Source organism: Diospyros lotus, chromosome 10, assembly GCF_014633365.1.
Source record: "Diospyros lotus cultivar Yz01 chromosome 10, ASM1463336v1, whole genome shotgun sequence".
Lineage (NCBI taxonomy): Eukaryota > Viridiplantae > Streptophyta > Magnoliopsida > Ericales > Ebenaceae > Diospyros > Diospyros lotus.
Window position 1 is genome coordinate 30,792,975 of NC_068347.1, and position 18,700 is coordinate 30,811,674.

Consider the following 18,700-nt stretch of genomic DNA (forward strand, 5'->3'; position numbering starts at 1 on the left):
ATTTTAAATAAAAATATTTTTTATTATATTTATTAAATTTATTTAATAATTAATTAAATTTTTATCTGTAAATTTACTTTATAAATAAGAAAAAATGGTTGATATGTCTCTCAATTTATTTTAAAAAAAATTAAAAATAATTTAATAAAAAATTTTAAAAAAATCAATTTTATCTTAAAAAATATTTTAGTTTTATTTTAATATAATTTTATTCTTCTCATCTTAAACACTACCTAATAGGGGAAAATTTTAGATATTTAAATAATATTTAAGAAGAATAACTTTCCCCATCCTTTTCAGCTCTCCATATCTTTCCTTCTCTCTCTAGGAAGCTCTAGAACAAGTCGCCAGCACCTTCTAATGCCACCGTCTCCTCCGCCTTCCACCGGCTCTTAAGCATTCCATTCGCTCGGTGTTTCTTGTCTGTAATCGAACCCTCTCCTCCCATCTGCTCCCGGCCTCCGTTTCTCTCTCAAACTGTAAGTTCCCTCTCCTTTCCACATTCTCTTTCGTTTCGGTGAGTTCCATTTGCGCTCTTTGCTGCACGCCCCTGCCTGCAGTCGAAATCCTCCTCTTACCGGTACCCATTAATTTGGTCATATTGTACGAAATTGGGAAGGTCTTCCTTTTATGTGCGATCGTTGGTTCGATCTTAATTGGTACCTAGTCATTTGGTTATGTTCTACAATAATTGTGCTCGTTTTGGTTTATGTGTAGTCGCTCTTGTGACAGCAGTTCCTGCCCACTAATTTGATCGCCATTTACAGTGATGGGTTGGTCGTGATTTTGTGTTCTCAATCTACCCTTGCCACTGAGTTGATTCACTTGGATTTTTGCTAGTTTTGGTTTTGAGCTGTTATTTTTCGTACCTATCGTCTAGAATTTCATTTTGAGATTTTGTTGATCTTATTAGTAATTAATCCAAATCAGTTGTTTCTTTTGGATTTTCTTCTTTTTGTTATTTTTTCTATCATGATGTTTTTGGCCTATTAAATGTGCGTTAAATGTTTTGGTAGTTAAAATTTGGTGAGCAGAGTTGCCATTATTACTCCATTAGCCACATATACTTGAATGAATGTGTAGAAGAGAAGCTCACTTGATAGTTTATTTTACTTGTGGAAAATCTGGTATTTATGCTGGAAATTTTACCGAAATAAAGAGTTGACTGATTTTCATCTTGGCCAATTGATCCACAATCGTGATTTAGTTATATAGATCTATGGAACATTGGCCTGATGTGGTAATATATTGTTTTTAGAAGAGTAACATGGATGGCTTCAAGATGTTTGTTAAAAGACCCCTAAAGCCCGGTTTCTGGCTTGATTGTATCCTTGTGATCGGAAGTTTGTTCAATTACATTAAACCATTCTTTTATCTGTGTTGGTTATTGAATGCAGGACATATCTGACCCGCATTTGATAAACAGCTCTGCAAATATCAGAAATGGCTGAACAAGCATACACTGTGGTATCTGATAGTGAAACAACTGGAGAGGAAAAATCTTCATCCACTTTTCCAGAGATTGCTATTGGAATCGACATCGGTACTTCTCAATGCAGTGTGGCAGTCTGGAACGGCTCCCAAGTAGAGCTTCTTAGGAACACAAGAAACCAGAAGCTGATGAAATCTTATGTCACCTTCAAAGATGAAGTTCCTGCAGGTGGTGTTAGCAATCAGCTCTCGCACGAGTATGAGATGTTATCGGGTGCTGCAATCTTTAACATGAAACGCCTAATTGGTAGAGTTGACACTGATCCAGTGGTTCATGCTAGCAAAAGCCTCCCGTTTTTGGTACAGACGCTGGATATTGGCGTGCGGCCCTTTATTGCAGCATTGGTGAATAACGCCTGGAGGTCCACAACTCCAGAAGAAGTTCTTGCCATATATTTGGTGGAATTAAGGGCCATGGCTGAAGTTCGATTGAAGCGCCCCATTAGGAATGTTGTCTTAACCGTTCCTGTTGCGTTCAGCCGGTTTCAACTGACACGGATTGAGCGAGCTTGTGCCATGGCCGGCCTACATGTCCTGAGACTGATGCCCGAACCTACAGCTGTTGCTCTGTTGTATGCACAGCAGCAGCAACAGAGTGTCCAAGACATTATGGGCAGCGGATATGAGAAGATTGCACTTATTTTCAACATGGGAGCAGGTTATTGTGATGTCGCTGTATCTGCTACTGCAGGAGGAGTTTCACAGATAAAGGCTTTATCGGGTACTACTCTTGGAGGAGAGGACATACTCCAAAATTTGATGCACCATGTCCTGCCCAATATGGACAGTCTCTTTTCGAGTCGTGGAATCAACGAGATCAAGGCAATGGGTTTGCTAAGAGTGGCAACACAGGATGCAATCTACAAGCTCTCTTCTCAAGCAAGTGTTCAAATTGATGTTGATCTTGGGAACGGGTTAAAAATATGCAAGGTTATCAACAGAGAGGAATTTGAAGAAGTAAACAAGCACGTGTTCGATAAATGCGAGGCCCTCGTTAAACAGTGCTTGCACGACGCAAAGGTTGAGATAGAGAATGTGAACGATGTGATACTTGTAGGCGGTTGTTCTTACATTCCGAGGGTGAGGAATCTCGTTATGGATATATGCAGAAGGGATACGATCTACAACGAATTGAATCCTTTAGTGGCTGCAGTTTGCGGGGCGGCCCTGGAAGGTGCTGTTGCCTCAGGCATCAATGATCCTTTCGGAAACTTGGACCTGTTAACCATCCAAGTGACCCCTCTGAGTATTGGCATCCGAGCTGATGGAAACTCCTTTGTTCCAATCATAAGCCGAAATATGACCGTGCCATTGAGGAAGGAATTGACCTTCACAACCGTCCATGACAACCAGTCGGAAGCTCTGATAATAGTCTATGAAGGCGACGAACAATCCGCGGAGAAGAACCATCTGCTGGGCTATTTCAAGATCACCGGGATTCCTCCAGCCCCGAAAGGAGCTCCCGAAATCAGTGTGTGCATGGATATCGACGCTTCGAATGTGCTGAGAGTTTTCACCGGGGTGCTGATGCCCGGGACAAAAGATCCGGCGACTCCATTCATGGAGGTGAGGATGCCGACTGTGGATGACGGGCATGGCTGGTCTGCTGAAGCTCTGCATGGCAAGCACGGGTCAGCTTTGGACTTGATCACACTAGTGCAGAAGGCGGCTCAGCAGTGAGCATGGGGAGGGTGAGTTTCCATCATGTGTTGTATTGGTTCTTACTGGGCTATTTTAGTACAACTTGGTTTCATAATATTGAGGTCTCTACACTCTACATCAAAAGTTAAAGTGGTTTTATTAGTAACGTCGTGTCGTTGGAACATATATATGCAGTTCTACGCTGCTTGTAATCGTAATCATATGGTAATTAAGATGCTGGGCATGTAATTATCCTTGTAATCGTAGATTAATTCTCTCTCTCTGGTCGACTATGCTGTCAGTCGTCTTATGTTTCCTTTAAACTCGGACTGCAATTAATGCAACCCTATATAAATAAATATAGGGAGAGTGGATATTTATATGGCTCAATTCTAATTTCAAATTCACTGTGGAGAGAGTGGTGAAGCGTAAACAAATAGCTGGATCTTCGTCAAATATACTGATTTGATTAGAACCGCTGAGATGCCGACACGTTGCGCTGCCCAAGCTGGGGATAGACGATGGAAATGAGCCCACCCAACGGTGGCCTCATCTTTGACCTGTAAGTCATCTCATCGTACGCCCAGCGGTAGAACTTCAAGAATGGCCGGAACGAATCGCGAGGCTTTTCCGACCCGCTGACGTGGCACTGCTTGGCGAACATCAGGGCCGGATATCGGAGCAAGGCGGGCCTGAGGGCCCTTCTCGGGTGGGTTCCCATCACGGGGTCCAATTTACGGGGCAACGGCGTTGATGGAAAGAAGCCCTTTTGGCCGGCTCTGATAGCTCCACGTGGCGTCCTGCCGACCAGAGATGCGAACGAGAAGGACCGGCCGTTGAGGGGCGAGATGTGGGCCGCGCCGGGAAGAGAAGGTGATGGGCCTACAGTTGGGCTGATTTTGGGCGATGACGTGTCGTTTAATTGGTGAGAGACGGTGACGGAGAAGCGAGTGGAGACGCAGGAGCCAATCCTGGCCGTCGATGGGTCGAATCGGAGGGACGAGGCTTGTGGACAGGATGAGAAGTGATTGAACTCCAACGGGTCTTCGAAGTCGAGTGATGAGACCACCGTGGTCACGGGCGATAGCTCAACAAATGGGCGTACGCCCTGCAGGAGACCAAAATCTAAATCAATTTAATACATTAATCACAGCAGGTATATGAGAATTAAATAAATCTCAAGTACACTGATTAATTACCCATATTCGTCTCTCAAATTTAAATAATCATATCCAGATAAAAATTGTCATCCAGACCACCTTATCACCAGTCTAACATGATACTGGAGCAAGTAAAATTTTTTAAATAAATAATAACTCGATTGCTGTAAACGAATTCACCATATCCTTTGTCGCCTAGTTAATTTAATAGTCATTTGGATCATGGATTCAACAAGGAAAAAAGGTACATGATGCGACAAAGAAAATCCCTAACATATTTTACTCAATGCGCACAGATTGGTGGGTAGAGTGAGCCATTGAGTGCAACACTATAGATAAAACTCAAACAAAGGACTAAGGTACCAAATCCTCAACGACTTATTAGTGTCCTTTGTGGTTGGAGTTTCCTTTTCCTTTCTACTTAGTAATTAAAAAGTTTTTTTAACTCAATAGTTGCATGTATTTCAGTAATTATGGGGCAGAATGGGTGAGTTTGATTCGGGTTGAGTTGAGAAAGGCTTTTTACCTTCCAAACATAAGGGAAGAGAGAAGGTGGATCAATCACAAAAGCCCTGTAAAGCCGTCCGGGATAGTACTCGGCTATTGTCTTCAGTGTTCCCACCAGCATATTAGTAAAAGCCGATGCTGATCTGTAAAAGCCTGCAGAGTTGCCGATAAATCCCTAATAATTAACGAATGCTCTAATTAAAAGAAGCATAATTTGATCATCTAAGTGCTATTTGAACATTGCTGCTGAGTGACATTTTATACAACATTTAGCAGTAATATACTTATACATTACATATTCACAAAATATATAATACATCACTACGTACTAAATATCACACACAAAATGTTAATATTTCATGTCCAAATAGCATTTTGGTCATATTCTATTTTCACTCTCGCTGCTTTTTTGTCTGCAAAGGTACTGAGCACAACGGATGATGCCCGCTTTTAACTCTACAGAACAGACCCCTGTCAGAGCCATGAGCAGGACGTCACAAGGCCACACCCGGCAAACACAGTGACCAGTGTGTGGGTGTGTGAAATTACTAGTCTACCTTACATTTCAAAATTTCAGGTTGATAAGAACAAGGGTAATTTAGGTATTTCGTAGAAGGCATACTCGCGTCGATGAGAAGAACAAACTGTTCAGCGTCCGAGGGCATGGTTTGAATGGCAACCTCCAGTGTGAACACCAGTAAACGAGTAAACCTTCACATGAATATGTCCAAATTACTGTTAACAAATTTATAATTATATACAACTGTGTGAACATATATGAATTGTGATTTTCATGGTGTACTCACAGTTTCTGGGAATGGAACTTTTGGTAATCACGCTTCATTCGGAGAATCTGGGAGAAAAATACGATGATGTGTCCACGCGCGTGGTTTGATTTTCCAGGGAAATTAAGTAACAGACAGGAGAGAAATTAGCGAGGGAAAGAGAGAGAAAATTACCATGACGGGCCTGGATTCGTCGTCGAGGCCGGCGACGTAAGCTGATCCTTCGGCGAGCTCAGATGAGAATTCATCAGCCATCAAATGATCTGCACTCAATATATCATAGTGAAAACCAAATTAATAAGAGCTTTAGTACTCATCGTCCATCAAATGAATGGTCTGTCGTCAAATCATACTGAAAATTAAATAAGAGCTTTAATTTAGCTTTTCTTCTTTCCTGAAGATTCGTCCTTAATTAATTGGTGGTTAATTTCGTGGTTTTTGATGGCAATTCGAAATAAAGACCAAAGATTAAACGAAAGAAGGAAAAGCGAGACTCTAGTGAAATAAATACCGATGGCGATACTGTCTCGCCAGGAAAGGCAAGCTCGGAGTTGCTTTGCAGCTTTCTTCACATTATCACCTTTGGATTTCAGAAACCTCTCGACACAAGCCTTGTTACAGAACTTCTCCTGCCAGAGGTTGGGATCCACAATGCAATCAAATCGTACGTAAGTTCAGCGACTATATATATATATAAGCTAGGTTAAGAAGAGAGGCAAAGGAAAATCATGAGAAATTTAGAAATTGCATAAACAGATGAACGTAGATGTGAAAGGGTACCTGTTTGAGAGAGAAAGGAGCTTGTTGTCTGAGGAGATTGAGCACAGCTTCAACCCTTTCGCTTTCTTGTTCCATATATGTCCGGTTTTGATCTTTCTTTACCATTGTCAAGGCTTCCAACAGAGAGAATAAAACTGTGTCTGTAAGTGCAGCAGCGAAGAGAGAGAGAGAGAGGGGTTTCCGAGGGAAATACAAACTGTGAAGAAGGAGAAGAGACGAAAGAGAGATTACGATCTCGGTATTTATAAGGGTGAGCAAGCAGTTATATGGCCATCCCTGTAGGATAACGATTCTTTAGTCATAAAAAAGGAGGGGGCAAAACTGGAAAATGCCCCTATCAGCAAAGCGGATCGGAAATTGTGTAATGTTTACGTGATTTTTGTATATATTAATATAAATCTATAATATAATGTCCCTTTTAATCATTAATTAAAATATAAATAAAAAAATAAAATATAAAAAGCACCTAGACAAAAGAAATTTTCATTATATTTGTTAAATTTATCTGGAAAAAAGTCATATAATTTCTTATTTTAAACTTTTTAGGTAAATTTATCTTATTCCTTTCTGATAAATTATTTTGAAAGTTATTTTAATATAATCTTATTTTACTCGTTTGTTAAAATAAGTAAGAAAATGTTATATCAAAATAAAATTAGAATATTTTTAAAATAAAATATGGAATCGTCAAGATAAAACTGAAAAATATTTTAAGATTTTTATCAAACTGTTTGTTAAATTTTTAAAATGTACTGGATAATATATGCGTCATTTTTTTTTTTTTTATCTGTAACGTCCAAGATATATTTATTTGGGCGGTGTTTGTTAATTAAGATAAGAGTGAGAAAAGGTCAAATATGGAAAGCATGTTTGGTCTTTCCAACGTATTTCTTAAGTTTATTTGGCAATTTTCAGAAAAGGTCTCACGTGACCTTTTATCTCTCATTTTCAAGATAAATTTATCTGACTTCTCCCCTCAGATAAATTTATTTGACTATTTCAAGATAAAGTTCAATTACTTATTTGTCCCTTGTAAGATAGTTAATGCCATTTAATGCATTTTAAATATTTAAATTTATTAAAAAAACTTATTTATTTAACTCTTATAATTAATATTATTTAATATATTTTAAAATTATTATATATTTTGACAATTTTTAAAATTTAAACGAGATTATTCATTTCATTGATTTTTAAAATTTAAATTTCTCTCTCTATATATATTTTATTAACTAATATAATTCCTTTCATCAATTTTTAAATTATTTTATTTAATTTTATATTTTATTATCTATTATGAAAAAATATTTTGACTATTTTTAATTATCTAGGTGGAATTATTGTAATTCTAACAATTATTATTTATACTTTTCAACTCTTTTTAAATTTATTTTTGAACATGAATTTAGAAAATAAAATATTATTTTTAATTTCAATCTTAATTTTTTTGACAATTCATATTAATCTTAAAATACTATTTTAATTATAAATTTGATAATAGGGATATTTTGGTTAAAAAACCTTATCTTGATGCTTATCATATGTATTAACAAACATATGAAAAGAAAAAATATAGTTATCAATAGATTCTAAAAAATTTAACAAACAATCTAATAAAATCTTAGAATACTTCCCGGCTTTATCTTGACCATTCCATATCTTGATCCAGAAAGCATCACAATCTTATTTTGATACTATCTTATCTTGCTCATTTTAACAAACGTCAATTGGAAGGAATGAGAGATAAACATATTTGAAAAATATCAAATAAGAAGTCACATAATTTTTTTTTTTTAAGAATCATCAGATAAGTTTAACAAATACATTAAAAAAAAAAATTTAAAATATTTTTTATATCTTATCTTTTTCGATATATATCCTAATTAACAAACACTACTTAAATCAAATAATTTATTTACCCTTTTTAAATACCCTTTGTATAACAAATAATTTATAGTTATAAAAAGAATGATTATTAACAATATGAATTTCATGGTCTTATTTTAAAAGAATATGGTGATTGAGTAAGAAAACCGTCAAATCATTTATTTATTATTTTTTGTTTGTTGCTACTTAGGGTCCCACTGGTCTTTGAATGTGCAATATGCATAACAATCACTTAATTCTAGAAAACTGTCAATTTTTGTTACAAATTATTATTATTATTATATGAAAAATACTATTTGTACAAAATCTTTTGTACAGAATATTTACAAAAATGATATATCACGATATTTCGCGATATATTAATATCAAAATATCGCGATATTTCACGATATTTTGATCATGTTCATCCCCTTCTCCCTCTCCCTCTCCCTCTCCCCCTTCTCTTGCCGTTGTAACTTCGCCTCCGCCTGCTCTCGCCGTCGCCTCGCCGTGCCACCGCCTCGCCCCGTCGTCTCTGTCGCCTCATCGTGTCGCCTCGGCTGCCTTGCTGCTGCGCCTCGCCTCGTCGTTGCCACAGCCACCGCCGTTGGGGCCGACGGTGTGAGAGGGGGAGAGAGAGAGAGAGAGAGGGGCAGAGGAAGAGAGAGATGCTGTATTTGGAGCATTAATTACAAGGGCAAAATAGATATTTTGATTATCTTGTAAATGTTTTGTAACATTTATTCTGTACAAATAGCAAGACCCTTATTATATATCCACTTTCTAATATGGAACAGTCAGTCCAGTGACGGGTTTACAAGCATTTTAGTAAACTCAACGCTTGCTAGGGAAGTATGGCAATCAGATCAGGGCCGGAACTATACATACGGATAGGATAAAAAAAAGTAAAATAAATAAAATTTTCAATAATTTAATAATACAAATTAAGAGACAGGGGCACTTTATACACATATATACATATGAATTGTCATTTTCTCCTGAATTTATCTGTTTATCAACTATTTAACTGAATTCTGTGTTTATAATCACTTTAATGCAATATAAAAAAAAAAATTAATATACAGACTTAGATTTATGACTCTGAATTAAGATTTTGACTCCGCGACGAGGCGGTGAGAAAGAAAAGTTGAGTTGCAGTGGTAGGAATATATATATATATGTATAATAATGATCTATAAGTTGGGTGGCTTTGGCGTTAGTTGTCGGGGACAATGATTAAAGGCAATTGAGAAAATCACAGTTACCTGAATTTTTGACCAAACTTTGAATTAGATTCCACTTATTAATAACCATTTGAATTTTGAAGTTAAGACGGTGCTCTAATTGTTGGAGATGACCTTTCTCAACGATTAAAATAGAGACTCCTGAAGAAGTTCTTCTATATTTAATTCCCCATTCCCATTCAAATCTCTCTCTCTCTCTCTCTCTCTCTCTCTCTCTCTCTCTCTCTCTCTCTCTTTTATCATCATACCACCATCCCATCTCACAAAGCAGTAATTATTAAATTTGCTCCTTCTAACATCTTATTTGAAAATATTACCCCTAAACACTTTGAAGTAATATTTAGTATAATATTTCTACATTAATATATTTGTACATTTGCATTGATTAGGCATATAATATACTCATAAGTATTCAAGTAACATTTCTAAATAGAAAAATGATACGCTGTATACCCCAACGGCTGGCTGGCCGGCCTAATTTGAATTCCAATTGGGCCAGAAAAAAAATGCCTTGGGATTTAAAAGGCAAAAGAACAACATCACATGGAGAGGTTGTAAACAAGCAAAATCAATGGATCAAGGAGGTTGGGACATACCTTATCTTTCGAGCTGAAGGTATAGATTTGAATCCGAGTCCCGCTATATTATCTAAGGATTTAAGTCGGGTAAGACTAATAATAATGCTATTAAACATGGTCAGTAACAAGTATAAAAAATGGGTAAAGTGGGTCAAACATCATACTCTTCTTTTATACACTAACAAAATAATCTGTAGATAATACCCAAATAGGTACCAAGTACTTTTTAGTCATCTAATTTAATACCAAGAGAAGGAGTCTTCTAGTAACTTGTACTGGAATAAGTAAACCAATGTGTCAAGTTCATAGAAATAGGGAAAGGCCTTAAATTGTGTTCCAAACGAAGGATTTTTTAATAGAAAGAAAAAGAAATGTACATGCATCTTTACATACATATGAAAAAACGCATTTTCTTTTCCTTTTCAGAAACCCATGAACTCAGAAGTTTACAAGGCTTCAATCATACCCATTGCCAAAGTACTTACATTTTCCTATGAAAATGATTGAATTTGAACATTGAGTACTCCATGAAACTTCCACCAAACAATCGCACATTTTTTGATAGAATTTGAGGAAAGGCGGGGATTTCATGATTGATCGATCAAAATAATGACCTATCCAATGGTCTGTTCTCATCATCTTTTCCACTGGAAAGGAAACCTTAAGGGATATTGGTTGCAAATTCTACGGGCTTCTCAGTAATGTTACCTACAGGAATATTATAATCATCGCTTGAGCATGTTCAGCATGCATCACTTTTCCAACAAGTCAAATCTGGCAGACCCACCAACAGAAATTAATATAAATTCAAATTCTAAGTTTATTAATTTGGAGTTCATCTTACACAACACAATGAAGAACATAAAATAAGTTCTAAAAACATGACTTCTGAAAAGTACTTTTATCTCAGAAATAAGTTAAGGGACATAAGTATAAAATTATGATTAACAAATAAAACTTCATAGTGCCATACACATTAAAGGCTAAAGTTATAGAGTTTTTTTTTTTTTTTTTTTTTGGTGATTGGAAGGTAACAAAAAAAATCTCGTAAGCTCAGAACGCCCTTCAACTTAGATTCGAAAAATGAGTTTTTTCTTCCCTAGCAAAAGCTTTTCTGTGATCCAACTAAACTGGGGAACTAGTTCCCTTCCAGTAACATCTATGTTTGCCATAGGCCCACTCCCAAGGGTCTTCTCTCCAAAAGAGTACCTTAAAAATAATACTTTTGTCCATAAACTAGAAGAAAAACCCAGTGGGACAAGTGGACGAATAGGAGATGGATGCTTGAGGCAGACTTTTCAAGGGAGTTTTTGTTATCTTCGAACACAAGAGGGAGCCGAAAATGGCAAGGAAACCCCACAAATAACTCTAATCCCAAAACTCAGAGCTACAGGGAGAACGCAACGTGCATATAGCTTCAATCACAAGGAATTATGGATGTTTTATGGGGAAAGGATACAAAAAAAGAAAGTCTGTGAAAGTGTAAAATGAACTGCTGATTGGTGAGGTGGCTTCTTCTTCTACAAGAGAAAAAGATGTGATGGAGACAATGCACCAAGAGGAAATGTGATACGCATGATTGGCCTGCAAGGGAATGTAAAATGTTTTTAAGAACAGTGACCTAAACTTCACCCTTGTCTAAGCAAACTAGCAGCTTCTCTCTCTTACCCGGCCTTTCTTATTTCCCCTTCATCTTTCACCTACCATGAGCCACACCCACTACTTCTCCAGATGGGGTGGCTGCAGTCCCTCGTCTCTCCATTGAAGAAGCTGTGGGTTCGCCTGCACTCAGCTCACAAGAAGAGTAAGTACCTCAATGAATTGCATTAACTCCAATCTTTCTCATATTCTTCGAACTCTGTAATCCAGTTTCCTGTCATGCTATATTGCATAGATGGTTCTTGAATTTGTTAAAGTCTCTCTGCTCAAAAACACTACAAAAAATATCAACATTCCTTTCCTCGTTATGCTAATGCAAGGAGCTTAAACATGTACAAATTCTTAGATTTTATCCAATCAATTTACTAAAATCACCAGGTCCTGGTTCAAGGCTTTTAGGAATCGCCATTTGATAACTTTCCATGACTATATACATCACATACATAATTCTCCCTCTTTCTGCCATTGTGTGCATGTGGACGCATTTCTTCACTTCTTATGACTAAAGAGTATTTTCATTTTTTCCGACTATTACCAGGCAGAGGGATATACATTCTATATGAGGATGTCAAGTCCTGCCCCTGTGAAGATGTGCATGTGTTGTGGTCAATTCTAGTGGAGTCCCATGCACCTGCTTTGCCATCAACAAAATGAAAGCCCAAACGCAGACATGATACAGAGTGAGAGATTTTGATCAGTCATGTACATAAGTACCACAAAATGTTCTGTACCGGTATAAGTTTTTATGTTTTCCCTTTTCCTTTTTACTTGTTCAATTTCCAGCGAGTGTGCTCCATCTTAGGCTATGTATTTCTAAGTTATTGAAATATCATCTGCTCATTCCAGAAGGAAAATGCCACTGGTACTGAAATTTTACACATAATCCTGCATCAAATGACAGGCCAATTGGATTTTGCACATGGAAATTTACTTACTTTTTCCCCTTTGCATAGTTATTAAAAGCCCCATATGCTTATATTTTAGTGACTATCTTGGAAGAAATTATTTGAGAATGAAGGAACGACAGGAATTTAAGAAAATTAACAGAAATGGCTCAAATGATTTCTCTGTTCTACATTTTTCTCAAGATAAAGATAGACAAAAATGCTAAACTGGTAGAAGGTAAGAAGTAACTACAATCTATTTGGCCTCTTTGCTGTTGCTTTGTCTGTTTCCAGAAGTTCAGGTGGCAGAGATGTATTGAGGTTGACATGTGAAAATTATAGATAAGGATGGGACAACCTGATTGATATTCATGTCAGCTCTTGAAACAAAAAAAACTTTTATGCAATCTTCATGATGATATTGCCTGAGTGATTCTAGAACGACAAGAGACTCTGAAAATACAAACTTTACTTATAAGAAGCGAGTGCCAAGAGAAGAGACTCCAAAAGAATCAATCAATTGTCAATTTTAAAACAATAACAGAACACGAGGTATGTATTAGAAAAAATATTTATAATTTACATCTATTATTATCAGCTAGGAAGACAATTGATATTTCCATTCCATCTTTTTCTATTAATTATCTTTTCATTGGTAACTTGTAAGTTTAGGTTATTTGCAGAATTTGACAAAAAGATATTGACTAGCATAATGTCATTGTCAATCATCTTAAGCGTTTTATAAATGTAACCATCTGACCTTTATGGTCATTTTAAAACTCTTTTATCTGTATTGCATAATTAACAAACTTGACCTTAAGATTTATAACAAAAATAATCAAATGTCATTGTCTGTAACCAAAGAAGTACAAATGATAGAGTTAAGCTAACCTCTATGACTAATAAGATCAACACAATTATTTTGCCACTCTTGGGAGTTTCCAAATTGTTATATTGCCAGCTTAAAAATTCTTTTTCAACTGTAATGGACACACTAGCAGAATGGGTTAGCATCAGTTAACGTGTTGTCCGGATCCTAGAGTTTAGCTAGGGTTTTAATAGGAAATCTGGAAGGAACCAAGGGATTAAAACAGAAATAGAGGGAGAATCAGAAGAACAGAGGGAGATATTCAGCAGAATTGAGGGCGAATGCAGACAGAATAGAACCAAGAGAGAAAATTGGAGAGCAACAAGAAAAATCAGACTTGAGAGAGAAATCTGGAAATCAATTATCATTCAACCGTATGCCATTCTCTACCTATTCTAACCTATTTATAGGCTACAACAGCAAAGTACAATCACTACAACAGCAAAGTACAACAACAATGTACAACCTACTACAACACATATAATACATAATTACTATTATATCTTTGGGGATCCTTGGGGTTGTGACACGTGTACGTAAATGAACCTTGAAGCAGCTGGTCTGCTTTGCCAACTTTTGCAAAAGAACATAGACAATATATGGAACTTTTTTATAGTATTTATATTTGAGTGATTTGAAAGTAACTGCCTCCAGATTCATTGATTTACACAAAAACACTCAGTTTAAATAATCAATGCACAAATATTGCAGAAAATGTGTGTTTTCCAGCAATTGGAGTAAAACGTAAATGTCTTTTAGGTGTTCTTTACAGGAAAATGAGGGTAACAACATGAAAACTCACAATTCAGTAAGAACTATCTATGAAGGGTAACACTGACACCTTTTACAAGAGGATGAAATAGCATCAGGAAAGATGTTCAGCTTCAGTGCATAGATCTCAGAAAAATAGCATTTTCAGCTACCCAAGCACATTGAGATCATCAGAAATTTGAGTAATGAGAAGAGGGGGGGGGGGGGGGGGGGGGGGGGGGGGGGGGAATATAGTTTCTTGTATGCAACCTTTGATATTCACAGTATTATACTAAAGTAAGCATGAAAATTAGGAATGCTGTGATAGCTTGCTAACAACTAAGGAAGTACTAGTGAATTTGCAGAAAAGAACCAAAAATTAACTGAAGTGAAAGGATACGAAAAATCTTAGGGTGTGTTTGATAGCATTTAGCTAGAAAGGAAAGTATTTTCCAACTTGCATGGAAAACAAAAACCATCTCCCCCTAGATGGAATTTTCCATGGAAAAGAGGCAAAAACATACTTTAATGGTTGTACCATGGAAAATATAGTGTGTCAAACACCAAAGATGGAATTCAGTTCCTCGGATGTGACATTTTCTATGTATTTTCCATGCTATCAAACACACCCTTAATTTATCAACCATGATTACTTACATAAGATAGAATTGATCCAACATGTATGATTAGGGCTGGAACTAGACTATAACTGTCCTTAGGACAGTGGGAGATAAAAGACTGTTTATCTGCCAATAGGCTATACACTAGGGCAACAAATAATGCTACATATTCATCCTTGCTAGAAAACACACTTCAGAAAATGCGTTGTTCCCATGTGCCCATGTCTGCTGAATGCTAGGACATAGCACAATGGTGATAGACATAAGGTATGGCTTTGACATGGCATATTCTAGGAAAAATTCCTCAGGGAATGTTTGAGAAAGATAAAAGAAATATTTTGTTCCTTTTACCTTGTAGCCTAATTGGTGCACGTGGCTAAACTAGCTATGTCTAAAGGGCTCAATGTGGTAGAAGGCTATGCTAAGGCAAAGATAGTAGCAGTCAGTAAAACAGCTGCAGGAAACATTTGGGCATACACAAGTTCACAATCTTAACATACATTTATACCTCAATGTTCAACTCGCCATATATCATAGGCCACACCACTTGGTTTCCGCCTAAGACATGCAATATGTCAGTGACAGTACAAAAATAAATTAATCCACAAACTCTTAGCTTGAAAATAAGTGAATCCCATGATGTCTTCAAACTCTTAGCTTAGACAGTAGAGCTTAGCTTCAGTGGAATTCATGTGTCCTGAGAAGTAGCCAAAGGCTGAATCTGCTGGTTTGACATAACCCTATTAATTCATAGTTCCTCTTCATAAGGTCTTATAAAATTTAAAACTCAACTCCTATGGATTCTGGGCCTGTAACCCCTACGGTTAATAGCTCCAATAATCTCTGTTATAATCCCTGGGCCCAAACCATCATATTCTCTAAAACTGTCATCAGGCTGACGCTACAACAACAACAATCACAAGCCCCAATCTTACAACATCAGGTCACCTTGATACGGTTTAGGACTCCTAATTGTTTGAGAATATATTTTATTTTTTCTTTTTGATTTAGGATTCTTATTGCCTTTTGGTATTGGATTCTTATTCTTATTTGGAGTTGGATTCCTATTCCTATTCCTATTCCTATTATAACTATTTTCCTCTTTAGTTTAAGTTTAGGATTACCTTCTACAAATAGGGATGCTATGTCATAGTTTTATAATCAAATTGAATGAAATAATAAGTGTTTTTTAGAGAAAGATTCTCTTATTTGCTCTTTTTCCTTGTGGTGGATTCCTAAGTGATGTGCCCCGCAAAACAAGTGGGCAAAATGGATCAACGAAAATAAACGAAAGAATCAGAGGAAGGAGACAGCGCCACGTGGCCAAGTGGGGAGCCCCTACGTGCATGGTCGTGACCCACCATGCAGGCGCTGCAACAACCCCACGCCCGCGCCCACACCCACATCACCGCAACATTGCCCAGCCTTGCGCGTGAGCCCATGCAGCCATGCACCCCCAAGTGACCCTCACCCAGTGACCCCCACTCAAGGGTGCCATGGGCATGCCCACGATCTGCAGGCCATCACTCCCGAGAGACCCGGTCAAAACCACATCGGAGTTACTCGTCAAAGAAATCAAGTCACCAACACCAGGTTGCCTCTTTCATCGCTATAAATAGGGGAGTCCTCCCCCCTCCCCCCCCATTCAGTATGGAATCTTTGACACTCACACTTCCTTCTTGCATTCAACTATCCTATCCCATACTTTCGAGAAGCTAACTTAGGCATCAGAGGGTCTGCATGGAGATCTACACCCGCGCTCCTAACCGATTCTCTTTCCAAACAGGTCACTCATCGCTTGGAGGGGTCATCCATCGCTGTAACTCTCCCCCGAGTGAGTCACCCATTGGTGTCACCCTCCCCCATGTGAGTCATCCATCATCCGAACAAGCCATCCTTTTGCCATCATAAGAAAATCTCCCATGCATAAATTTATTGTTGTAGCCGTGCAACAACACTAAGGATTGGAGTATAACTATATCCTTGGTGTGGCCTACCAAGATGGTGATTTGGCCATTCATCTACATTAACATTGTTCATTCATAGTGGGGTTTCAATCTCACTGAGATCGGATTAAGCAGCCCATCCACATTCTGGTGTCACACCTACATGAATTTTAGACATTCAGCTCATCAGGCCCACACCAAAGGTGAAGATACTCTAGACCCCTATCTGTACTCAAGAAGGAGCTAGCTGAAGTGGCAATGGTGCAGCATTGGCATACAGTCTACTTACAGATAATAAGGTTTAAGAAGACACAATATGCAGGCCTTCAACCCTCTTATTTGGCTGCATCTTCTATTGCCTTGAACAATTTCCCAAGTGAAAAACCAACATTAGGCAATGCATACCAAACATTAGTTCAGATGAAAGACATGAGCATAGCAATCAAGGATGCTTCAGTAAATTGGAAAATTAAATGGACAAATTTGAGTTTTTTCTGTTTCCACTGAAAACTGACTGACTGCTGACAGTTCTCTCATCATGGTATATACATCAACTAGTGACCGGCATTTCATTGTGAAGTCACATAACCAATAGATAGGTTTCAACTAGCATGGGAATATACTGGAATAAGAAACTTGCCGAGCACCATTTTCCTTCAGTTGTACAAGATACAACTGGAAGCATACCCCATTCCAAAGCTGAATTCCGAGTTCAAAATCATGAAAAATTACCACTAGATTTAGCAAGAAATATAAATTCTGATATTATTGCTAGGCTAATCTATGTTACACAAATGAGCACTGCAGTCAAAACTTATCACATCATACTTCCCCTTTCCTTGACGTAAACCCCAGGGGTCATCAATTTATTCCACACTGTGTGTCAAAAAATTTATCACCAGTGGCTTTTTATATAGCATATTTCTACAGTGTGTTGCCCAGATTTTTCTATCAAGAATAGTCTAGGGCATAATTCATAACAGAAGTTCGAATAACTTTGATGCCTAGTTTGAGGCTCGGGCTCACGATCAACAGTTTACCTCGAAATAATTGAATAGAAAGCTAAATTACACTCCTAGAAAAGTTCTTGCTGGACAAGACAAACTGACTGACTGCAAGCAAGTCTGCCAAAAGCGAGTCAAAAAGGGATAAAAAATGAATGGAAGTCATTGTCGTTCATATTGCTCCACAGATTCCAATAGAACAAATCAAACATGGATTGAGAGACCTGTTCAATTCCACAACATAGTCTTTCTGAAGCATGGCTAACAGGGATGACACAATAACACCCTTTGCTTTAATATGCTCAGACTAAAATAGAGTTTGGTCAGTAATGTCTTGCCCAGATTTCCTATTAACAATGGTCTAGGGTTTAGTCCATTAAAGTTGCAATACTCAGATGTTTCATGTGATTATTTGAGGTTCACGGTCACTGGTTAACCTAAATGTTGCTGATGAAGCATAAATCACTAACAGATAGCTAGAATGCCTCAAAATTAATTGAAAAGAAAGCTAAATTACAGCACCGATAGGAATTTTTTCTACTTGGACAAGCTGACCGACCTGAAACCAGTTAAAATTGGGTCAAAATTTTAAAAAACTGAACCAAAAAAAAAAAAAATTCGTTTTCATTAATATTGATTCACAGATTCCGCTATAACCAAGAAACCATGGATTGTTAAACCTGTTTGATTCCACAATCGCCGGCCGATTACCGGCGTAGACGTTGCTCTGCATCTCCGCGATGGCACCGCTCACCGTTTTCCGAGAGCTGATCAGTCCGCAGGAGGCCCATTATTGAAGATCCGCTTGAGTTGGGCCATATCCAGTCCCACAACCACCAGGTCCGTTTGGAATTTCCAATTTTCATCTGATTTTTACCCCTTTTTTCCCCCTTAATAATGATATCAAAAAATGTAGA

At 37.5% G+C, this 18,700-nt stretch overlaps 2 protein-coding genes and 1 long non-coding RNA gene across 3 annotated transcripts; 1 reads left to right on the forward strand and 2 right to left on the reverse strand.

The window, feature by feature from the left end:
• The first annotated feature begins 303 nt into the window (after positions 1 to 303).
• LOC127811304 (heat shock 70 kDa protein 8) lies at positions 304 to 3,411 on the forward strand. The gene is made up of 2 exons (XM_052351044.1): positions 304 to 479; positions 1,398 to 3,411. Exon 2 carries the CDS (start codon positions 1,444 to 1,446, stop codon positions 3,169 to 3,171), a length of 1,728 nt encoding a protein of 575 aa, XP_052207004.1. The 5' UTR covers positions 304 to 479; positions 1,398 to 1,443; the 3' UTR covers positions 3,172 to 3,411.
• Positions 3,412 to 3,599: 188 nt separating this feature from the next.
• On the reverse strand, positions 3,600 to 6,555 carry LOC127811305 (uncharacterized). The gene is made up of 7 exons (XM_052351045.1): positions 6,365 to 6,555; positions 6,096 to 6,213; positions 5,759 to 5,847; positions 5,606 to 5,652; positions 5,422 to 5,510; positions 4,819 to 4,952; positions 3,600 to 4,240 (listed from the first exon to the last, which is right to left on the reverse strand). The coding sequence occupies exons 1-7, from the start codon at positions 6,467 to 6,469 to the stop codon at positions 3,602 to 3,604; spliced, it is 1,221 nt and encodes a 406-aa protein (XP_052207005.1). The 5' UTR covers positions 6,470 to 6,555; the 3' UTR covers positions 3,600 to 3,601.
• A 3,826-nt stretch (positions 6,556 to 10,381) lies between these two features.
• LOC127811306 (uncharacterized) lies at positions 10,382 to 11,861 on the reverse strand. The gene is made up of 2 exons (XR_008025639.1): positions 11,721 to 11,861; positions 10,382 to 11,636 (listed from the first exon to the last, which is right to left on the reverse strand). It is a non-coding gene; the product is annotated as an uncharacterized LOC127811306 (long non-coding RNA).
• Between the last annotated feature and the right edge of the window lie 6,839 nt (positions 11,862 to 18,700).

Coding starts and splice junctions, on each gene's coding strand:
- LOC127811304 (XM_052351044.1), top strand. CDS start 1,444: ATGGCTGAACAAGCATACACTGTGGTATCTGATAGTGAAACAACTGGA.
- LOC127811305 (XM_052351045.1), bottom strand. CDS start 6,469: ATGGTAAAGAAAGATCAAAACCGGACATATATGGAACAAGAAAGCGAA. Junction 5,653..5,758: donor ACGAATCCAGGCCCGTCATG/GTAATTTTCTCT, acceptor TTTTTCTCCCAG/ATTCTCCGAATGAAGCGTGA. Junction 5,511..5,605: donor AAGTTCCATTCCCAGAAACT/GTGAGTACACCA, acceptor ATTCATGTGAAG/GTTTACTCGTTTACTGGTGT.